Source organism: Zootermopsis nevadensis, unplaced genomic scaffold (genome assembly GCF_977971745.1).
Source record: "Zootermopsis nevadensis isolate Lab colony 2312 unplaced genomic scaffold, Znev_1.0 Znev_ptg000013l, whole genome shotgun sequence".
In the NCBI taxonomy this organism is placed as follows: domain Eukaryota; kingdom Metazoa; phylum Arthropoda; class Insecta; order Blattodea; family Termopsidae; genus Zootermopsis; species Zootermopsis nevadensis.
The window spans coordinates 1,643,318-1,654,158 of NW_028259145.1; the positions used below are offsets into that span (position 1 = coordinate 1,643,318).

Genomic DNA, 10,841 nt, shown 5'->3' on the forward strand with positions numbered 1-10,841 from the left:
CTTTTTATGCGTTATATGAATAAAGTGTTTTGGGGCTGGTCATATTAGTCCGCATGATTCATCTAGACCAGTGGTATTCAACCTTTTTTTGTTCGCGTACCCCCAGATATAATTTCTCTTCAACTTTTTACCCCCAAAGTTGTTGGTGTATAATTCGAGTTATACATAGTATATAATCTACATATAAAATAAATTAAATAAATTACTTTACTGATTATTCAGTGTTTATCATAAAATAATATTTTTTAATTTCACGTACCCCCTAAGATGTGTTCGCGTACCCCAGGTTGAATACCACTGATCTAGACAGCCGCTGGACGAATTAGGATTAAATTTGGTATCGACGTTACGCCACAGGGAAGTACCCTCAAATCGTACTTTACAACTGCCAGGGCCATACAATGATGCATAGTAAAAGATGTTCAGAAAACACAAAACTTTGGTATATTAACTCCTGCTATAATATCAAATGACATGGCGACTATATGAACGAAAAATTCAAAAGACCAGCATTTAAAGCCGTGACCCTTTGCATGCGAGTCCAGTAAGCTACCACAAAGTGACCTAACCGTATTGATTTACCACAAGACTTTGTACAGATGGAAACTAAAGTTGTTTAAGTTAACAGTTGTAATTTTTCAAAATAATTCAGAATTTGCGAAAGAACGCCTATGCGCACTGTACGATTTCACCCTTCCAGTCTTAACAATCCAGGCGGCTATTACAAACTTTCTTCGTGCCATAAACCAATTCACTAAATACATTTTGTTACATGTTAGGTGTCTCGTGATGACTCTCAGCTTTTGAAGGTCGCGTAACGAAAATAGCAAAGATTCATTTATAACGTAACTGTTTACGAAGCAAGTAGCCCAACTATGATTTTAAGCGGAGTTCTTATTTGCCTCGAGACATACAGTAAGAAACACGCTTAAGCCATAAGCAATGTGGGACGTTCACATGAATCTCAACACCGTGAAACAAAGTTCCGGGCATTTCAACAGTCCCACTGCAACAGTAACTCCTCTCGCGTATTAAAATATGGCGAGGACAAAGATGGCTCTTCTGAGATGGTGCCCCGTGAAATCAGAACTTTTGCCGAATTTTCAGAGGTGCGAGTTCCTCGCCCTGAAGATGGAGGATATCGGTTAAATTCTACCAGACACACATCCGATAAGACAAGCATCTTAATCTTGTGGCGTTCTGCTACATTATTCAATCTATGCTTCACGGCAGATGAGGTAATTATTTAAAACACACGTAGAAAAACTTTCAACAAGTCATGAAATTATAAAAAATCTAAAATCGATACGACATGCGCTGTATATCTTAATTAACAACGGCCCGAACATGGGGTCTCCTGTTCCGACATTTTCGTAATTTTCCTCAGTCCTTCGGGTTAATTGTCGGGATAGTTAACTACTTTAAATTAATCTACAACCTCGTCCTATCCAGTTCATTAATCATCGTCACCCGACCATACGTAATATTAGCAACTGAAAACACTGTTTAATAAACAAAAAATTAATAAATAATAATTATGAGATGGTAAAGTTGCGTCATATTGTGATATAATAAATATATATTATTTAAATCTTGTCCGTCTAATCACAATAAATTCTTATTAAATATTAAAATATTACAATAATTAACATTTAAAATATTTAAAATATTAAATGACGTTCTTTATCGAAATAATGTAAATCGAATATTTCGATAAAGAACATCATTTAATATTTTAAATGTTAATTATTGTAATATTTTAATATTTAATAAGAATTTATTGTGATTAGACGGACAAGATTTAAATAATATATAAATAATAATTACTCTATACACTTGTATTCTGCGATATTCGTGAACACATTTTAATTTTCAAAAAAAAAAAATCGAAAAAATTTGTATTTTATCAGTCAGTTCATGCAATGTAAGATTGTGGTCACCGTTCAAATCAATTTTAAAACCACGTTTAGTTGTGAAATGAGAATCTTCTGGAAACAATACTACACTTGCGTTATTTACAACAGAGTACGGCAGGTCCAGATCGATATGTATTTTGTTTATAATAAGCTTTATTTACCAATGTCGGGCCACTTCGTCACAAAACCAGACCAAACTGGATGACAGCTGCCAATTCCTAACTCCGAGTGCCAACTTTTATACAACGTTTTACATAACTGTAATTTAAATGGTAAACATTTTTTCCTCATATGGTGCAACGAGGCACTGAAGACGCCATGTCGAAACATGTTCACGTAATAGAACAATTTGTATATCAAATCTAAAAGTTCTTGAATATGGTGATGAGTCATTTGAATAAAAATTCACGTTTTATATTTTATCTACTAGACGATGGATAATATCCAAGAAAAATTTTATTCAAATGATTCAGAACAATTTGTGTTAAACTGTGGATGAAAAATAAATATATTTGCTAAAAGTTTAATAACACGCCACTGAAATACAGACGATAAACAAGAGAAATGAAAATCAGTTCCCGTCCGCAATCTAATAAATGTCTGAACCACGGTTACAACATTTATACACCATAACGAAAGTACCAAGAAAATGACGTGATTATTACAAGTTTGGCATAACGAGATGAAAGTAAGAGTCACCTCCTCTTGATCACACACATTTCCTCTTTATGTATCACTTACAGGCCCTGATATTCATATATTACAAAAAAAAATATATATATCTATACAATAATTTATTTACCGTCTATACACAAACTTAAAAATGTTGTTAAAATTACTTAAAATTTATAACATTTTTCATTAGATACTAGATCTTCTTACATTTTATATTGACGACATGTTTCGATGTGTATTACACCATCATCAGGTCTATCAATATGTCAATATCCAAAATCATGATTTGAAAATTAATTTTACAGATATAAAACATCCAAGCACAACATTTAAAGGAAGAGACTTAAAAATCAAACAAATCAATATAAGCAAAGCAAGATGTGCAACAGTTTTTAAAATTGATAGACCTGATGATGGTGTAATACACATCGAAACATGTCGTCAATATAAAATGTAACAATATCTAGTATCTAATGAAAAAATGTTATAAATTTTAAGTAATTTTAACAACATTTTTAAGTTTGTGTATAGACGGTAAATAAATTATTGTATTAATAAACACAAACATGACGCAATTAAGATATAAATTATATATATCTATGCTGACAAAGCACAGAATCACAAACGCCTTTGCTGACATATCTACAAAGCAGTTTCTCTAACAGGCATGCATATTTCTCCTTGTTTCGTTAAATGTATACAACAAGAAGTTTCAAATAGGAACTGTAAATCTTCATGATATAAATGTTACCGACAAACTATGAAATCCGGAGGCAAAGTATGAAATTCAGGCATTCTATGGAATGCCCAGGCATTTTATAAAATGCCTAGAACTTTTAGACAAAGTATGAAATTCAGGCATTCTATGGAATGCCCAGGCATTTTATAAAATGCCTAGAACTTTTAGACAAAGTATAAAATTCAAGCATTCTATGGAATGCCCAGGCATTTTATAAAATGCCTAGAACTTTTAGGCAAAGTATGAAATTCAGGCATTCTATGGAATTCCCAAGCATTTTATAAAATGCCTTGAACTTTTAGGCAAAGTATGAAATTCAGGCATTCTATGGAATGCCCAGGCATTTTATAAAATGCCTTGAACTTTTAGGCAAAGTATGAAATTCAGGCATTCTATGGAATGCCCAGGCATTTTATAAAATGCCTTGAACTTTTAGGCAAAGTATGAAATTCAGGCATTCTATGGAATGCCCAGGCATTTTATAAAATGCCTAGAACTTTTAGACAAAGTATGAAATTCAGGCATTCTATGGAATGCCCAGGCATTTTATAAAATGCCTAGAACTTTTAGACAAAGTATGAAATTCAGGCATTCTATGGAATGCCCAGGCATTTTATAAAATTCCTTGAACTTTTAGGCAAAGTATGAAACTACCAGTTTATTTTATAATTTGCCTAGGTATTCTATAGAATACATAGGAATTTTATAAAATGCCTCTGATTTTTTAGGCAAATTATACAGGGTGATTCAAAATGTTAGAGCCAATCGAAGGAGCGTATAGAGGGACTCAGAGAGAACGACTTTCGAATAGGAATCCACGTCCTCCGAAGTTATCCTGAGTCAGTCGAGACCATTGAAGGTAGGGACGTCTGATAACATTTGGTTTGTAAGATTGCTAATGTAATCCTTGTACGTTAATAAAAAAAGCAAAATTAAGCTAGTAGGAGAATAGCAAAGTACGATTATTTCAGCGGTATGTTATCAGACTTCCCTACGTTCAGTGGCCTCGACTGACTCAGGATACCAATACGTCAGCACCACATAAGTCAAAGTATGTGCCTTATAGATGCCTTCAAAGTTTTTCAAGAAAATCATCTGTAGTAAATATTTAGTGAGATGGGACCAAAATGTATTTCAGTCCATTAAATATTACAGACCTTAAAATGAACTGATGTGAATTAAAGTCACACACGCTAATACCTGAATAATAGAAGGGTCATCTAATTTAATCAAAATCTGGCAAAGGAACCAAAAGACAAACACAAAAGTTCATTTATGTCCTCGAGCAAAACGGTTCTCAAAATTTATGAACGTAACTATGGAAATAACAACACACAGAAAAGCTGTATTTCAGTCTCATGAACATTTTATAAAGGACAAAATATATATCAGTAAAATGAATTATTGTGAATCAAATGTATAGTAGTAGTAGTAGAATTGCTGTATTTCAAGTTTCAAACAAATCTGTAAACAAAAATAAGTGTCGAAAGATCATCCAGGCCCCAGATGAAGTGACGCTTATAAATGAATAAATCTAAACCAAAATAAACAATTTCTATAAAAAAATGTTACATAGGCTACTACGCCAAATTTGAAAGTGGTTCATGTTCTTTTACCAGTATATGAACAGACAGACATGATAAAATTAGAGGTGGTTTTCAAAATTTACTTTGAAGGGATCTGTACTATGTAACTACCCAGAACGAAGGAGACAAAATTAAAACTCATTACTGACTGATTTGTTAAAAAGTTATGTTACACTGCTGCATCAACTGCCTATTCTCTGGAGCATGAATACAGGTTAATTATGACAGACAAAGTATAACAATTATAACGATGGCCAATAAAAATATAGCGCTTCTATACCAAGACTGTACAGATGCACTCCAATGGAGTAAACATATTTTCCAAATATGTTCTTTGTGACCTGATGTCACTCTACTGCTCACACAATCCACTGCTATAACCCACTCAGTGGTTTCAGAGATGAAACAGACAGATACAGATTTCCCATTATTCATTGGGTGCATGTACTTTGTGCAAATAACACACAAGCGTGGCACGTTAAATATAAAATTTGTCAAGTTAGTGACTCCAGGAGAGGCATAAATAATTTTAAGAAAGGATATCAACCTCAGACCAATTTGGTAAAGGACGATAATGGCAATTTCTTGCAGATCCAATCAAAATTTCAAATAGGTGGAAAAATTTCTTTAACCAGCTCTTAAATGTTTATGGGGCACATGTTAGTATCTCGTCGTCAGCAGAATCATATTAGAGTGGCTAATAAATCCTTTGAAAGGGTTACAAAGTTCAAATATTTGGGAACAACAATAACAAATCAAAATGATACTCGTGAGGAAGTTAGGAGGAGACTAAATTCAGGAAATGCTTGCTACTTCTCAGTTCAAAATATTTTGTCTTCCCGTCTGATTTCTAAGAACCTGAAAATTAAAATATACAAAACAATAATTTTGCCTGTTGTTTTGTATGGGTGCGAAACATGGTCTCTCACTCAGAGGGAGGAACACAGATTGCAGGTGTTTGAGAACAGGGTGTTGAGGAGGATATTTGGGCCTAAGAGGGAAGATGATGGGGCGTGGAGAAAACTGCATAATGACGAGCTTAAAAATCTGTACTCCTCCCCCAATATTGTCAGGGTGATTAAGTAAATAATGAGATGGGCGGGGCATGTGGCACGAATGGAGGTGTGCACCGGGTATTGGTTGGGAAGCCTGAGGGGAAGAGACCGCTGGGGAGACCTAGACGTAGATGGGAGGATAATGTCAGGCGGGATCTATGGGAGATAGGAGTTGAAGGAGACTGGATTTTGTTAACCAAGAACAAAGCCCAGTGGAGAGCTTTGGTTAGTAAGGTGATGAACCTTCAGGTTCTGTAAGCCATCTAGTTGGTTAGTTAGTGACTCCAGGAATTTTATTAACCAAAAGAGTTACCAAATAATACTAAATCAGATAAGAAGAATATGTAAAAAATATTTTGTTAGTAAATTTCCACAGAGCTCCCTCAATGAGATCATAGATGCCCAGAAAATATTCAATTACATCCCACACACAGCCCAACAACAGCAACAGTTGCAGTGGCCTGGTGTTTGATTTCCTCCAGACAGCCCACCTGCCCAGTAGACCTACAGATGATACTCTTCACATCACCCCAAAGGAAGGACTCAAGAAGTCAAATCAGGTGTCCTTGATGGCCAAGGAATTGGACCTACCCATACAATGAAAGGACCAAGAAACCTCATACAGAATGTCTTCATGTCTCACACAAAGAAATATTGAATGCATTCAATATCTTAAGTTCCTGGTCACTACCAGGACCTTACAACCTGTCACTCTCTGTAGACCTCGGCTGTACGTTCATCTGAATTCCTTTGTACGCCACAACAAATATAAATTCAGTGAGCTAGATAAATGCACTGCACTTCCACTTGCTGAATCCCCTTCATAGTGAGGATAACTAATACATGCGTAACACAGAAGTGTTGCACAACTGAGAGTGCACAAAAACACGGTGTGTACGCCAAAATGTAGTATCACTGCTGGTTAATACATTTTCTCATTCACTAGTATGCAGAGTTGATCCTACGATAAAATCTCACTCTCCAAGCTATAAATAAATCTACTTCAACTGAAAATTATTCAATACCATAAACTGATATAATAAATATGCAGTTTTGTTATTTTATTGCACTAAATGTTCATATTCATAGTACGTCATATTCCACATCCTTAGCTTGTTCTATAAAAGATCTAAGGAATACAAATAAATTCTAATTCTAATCCCATGCAGTCAGAAATTGTATCGCTTTCAGTTGTTAAAATGTTACAGACTGCTGCTGATATTGTTGTCAGCATTATGTGAAACACTTTCTATATTAATAAAGATTCTATGTTAAATTTGTCAGATATAACCTCAAAGATTTGCACTTCACCACGTTCAAACTGCTGACTTAAAATAATATTGCATGCGTAAGTCAGAAGAGACCCACATAAAAGTGTGTGGACACCTTAAGATGGATAGGCTCTAAACCTATGAACAATCTTCAAACACGAAAAATTATGATTGCTTCTTTAATTTAATATCACATATTTTGTTCTGAGGCATACACACATTAACTAACTCACTCCACGAAGCAAAGTTTGTGACGAGGAAATAGTTGCTCGGTTATTAAAAAAAAATTATCTACCATTTATGAAACCCAAATTGCCATTATTGTGTTCACAAGATTCCAACATTATAGTCCCCTATGTTAAGCCAGATCAATGAAATCCACACTACCGCATCCTATTTCTTTAAGATCCAGTTTAAAATTAATCTCCCATCTATGCACAGGTTTCTTCCTTTCACATTTTCTACCAAGAACAGGAAACTCTACACACTTGGGTATACAGAAGGCCCCCTTCTCCATTAGTAGTACGGAGTCACATCTCCACTGGAATCTTTTAGCACATTAATGATGCCAATCTTAAATATCGGTGAAAAGTAGTAGCCAAACAACAGTAACCAAGTTTTTGAAAGTACAGAAGCTAACACAGAGACCTGTCATCCCCACATCATCAGGGAAGCCACCAATATAAAACAACACCCACACAAATTCAACCAAGAAGATCGATACAGACTACTTAGCAACGCCTACCTTCACCTTGTTTCTTCCAAGAATTCCACCTAACTGCCTCTACAACTGGGAGCCATGGCAGTACAGTGTCTAACTACAACCTTAATAATTGGGGTTCGATCCCTAGCTGGGTCAAAAGACCGAGCCTCCTACCCAATAGGTACCACATGGTTATCAATTTTTCAAACCAATCACATATATCATCTCCCACTCAATCTCGACTGTCAGATCATATAAGAGCTTCCCAACCCCCAATCCCTGACATTCTCCCTCAAGATGACAATTGCAAAAGTTTGCAGAGACACTGAAAAAACTTCAACAATCAACACAAATTATTCCTGAAAGCCAAGTTATACATTAAACTCCAGCCACAAAATTTTATTCAATGTTTTGTCAATTCCTTCGAAACCCAACACAAACATCACGCAATTTTGTGATATGTACGGCTGCCATGTGTGGGAAAACTAAAACACCTCTTATCACTGTACTGGAAAGTTGTTCCCTAACTATAAGAATATTTATTACATTACAGCACAACCAAGACTTGATGAAAAGTTGCAAATTATGTAAAATATGTTAACTAGCAAACTCTGCAATACTATCTTTACTCACTAACAGCGCAACAATTAATATTAGTTATTACTTTGTTTTATTATACCAACATTCCACCCTGAAAATTGTTCATACTTCATATGACATCCAATTTCAAAATGATAAGTAAATATTACTCAGAAATTAAATGTACATCAAACATAAAGAAGCCTGAGATTAAATATTACAGTCTTTGCCAAAAAACAAAGTTATGGTGTATACAATATACAAAATTTGTAAGCCATGCAATGTGGAAATTTCATATTGTACGATAACATTCACATTACTGCACACTATGAAACTAACTAGCAATAATATGGTAAAATAATGTTCAATAAAAGCAAACATACTTTAATAATGTTTCCAATTCATCACACTATAAGACAAGCTTAACCCCATAGGAGGAAGTACTTCTTGAAAAGCTAATTGTCATTCAGCTAATCAATAAATTCCCAACTTTATGGCACAAGCCCCAGAACTGGGTCTCATCCTCACATCCTTAAACCTGTTTTCCTCAAGACCTATATCAATATTCTCTTCATATTAACGCCAAGGTCTCCAAAGTGGTATCTTTCCTTCAGGATTTCCAACTAAAACACCCTGCTTGATTAGATCACCATAACGAGTCTTAATCTCTGCTAAAGAGTACGAATTATAAAGTTCTCCATCAAGCAATTTTCTAAAGCCAAGGTATGCTTATTCAAAGGGAAAAAAAATACTAATTCAAAATCAATATCATGGAATGTCTTCACACCTGATTTACAATCTACCACGAAATAACCAACAACATATTTAATAACCTAGAAAAAAAAACAAGGTTCATATTTGCAAATATGTGCAATTCATCAGAGTTAAAGGAAATGCAATCACTTTCATAATTACTATTGCACATTTTTCAATGTGTAGTGAAAATACATTAGGACTTTCAGTGACTGACAAATTTTTAATCATGTTCATCATAAAGTGTAGAGAATAACCATGCATCATACTGAAAGAATACACGACACTTACATCACCAAAAAAACACGTGTGACACAGCAGTATAATTAAAAAAAATATATTTTTCTCAATGGTATCAAGACAATATTAACCCAATGTTTCATAAACATTTCTACAATTCACCTATTCTTATCCCAGTATCAAATTAGATATCATGTTTCTGAGCTGATACTACAGTTTTATTTTTCTGAACAATAATTTAGAAACCAATTACCAATTATGAAGCCAACATACTGCAATACCTACAAACTGATGAAGTTCATAAGAAGATACAGAGAAACATGGCAACATTCTGAATAGACATACACATTAATTCCTACTTGGTACCATAGTTTCTTACGAGTAATTCCAGAGGGAAACATGAATACAACAAAAGTTGCATGTATATTGTTTTTAGGTACTGGTATGCATTCTTTTACTTTATTTAATTATAATTTCAGCTACATACTTAGCTGCATAGCTGTTAAGGAACTGACTGAACATTTTCAAGTGCAACAATAAAATGGAGATTCGGTGAAAAATTCGCCCTAGGGCTGAAGGTTGTATATGTCCACTGTAAAAGTTAACCCCAAAACATGACAAAGTTAGGTTAAGTTCCACAGCAGCTGTGAGTAATTTTTGCAAAACATTATGCAGAATCATAGTTATGCAATTTAATAACTTAAACAGTTATTTTCACTTGTCTAAACATATCACCTCTTCTGTTAATATTACTAAACATCACACTGGTTATCCTACCTCATCGCCACTATCCAAGTTTTCTTTCCCACCATTCTTCCCATTTCCAGTCTTGTTTTTTGTTGGCTCCTGCAATCACAGTAAAACCGTTAATCTCAATTATTAATGACTCAATAAAACAGCATTATAATACTTCCCATGTGATCATTTCTACCAAAAAACGAAAAACGTAAGAGGTTACATTAATACTTGAAGCCAAACACGACACGGCGTCAAATGTTACACCCTCATTTTCCCACAACCTATTCCCAGTCTACGCTAGTGTTTATCAAATCATACCAATACAAAAAGTATATTTATGAATTCAAAAATGATCCTAGTAACAAAAATTATTACATACCTTTTCCTTTTTAGGCTTGTTGGGCATTTTTATATGTGTTAGAGCATGAAGACACACCAACACCACTTACAATCTGAAAGTACATCACCATTGGTTGATTTCGATCACGTGGCCATTTCTAAGAGGTCACGAATTTGAGGAGTAATAACTTTTTATAAAAATTGAGCATTCTTGTCTCAGAAACAGCAGTCTTACAGAGGTAAAAAA

At 34.4% G+C, this 10,841-nt stretch overlaps 1 protein-coding gene across 2 annotated transcripts in view; it reads right to left on the reverse strand.

Annotated features, from left to right (window-relative positions):
• The window catches only part of LOC110829998 (serine/threonine-protein phosphatase 2A 56 kDa regulatory subunit gamma isoform), a 159,254-nt gene extending 148,480 nt beyond the window's left edge, over positions 1-10,774 (reverse strand). For both annotated transcript variants that reach the window (XM_022064327.2, XM_022064326.2), the window contains exons 1-2: positions 10,635-10,774; positions 10,295-10,363 (exon numbers count right to left, since the gene is read on the reverse strand). In XM_022064327.2, coding sequence (XP_021920019.1) covers positions 10,295-10,363; positions 10,635-10,661 — 96 coding nt within the window. In that variant the 5' untranslated portion in view covers positions 10,662-10,774. The remainder of the gene's footprint in view (positions 1-10,294; positions 10,364-10,634) is intronic.
• Between the last annotated feature and the right edge of the window lie 67 nt (positions 10,775-10,841).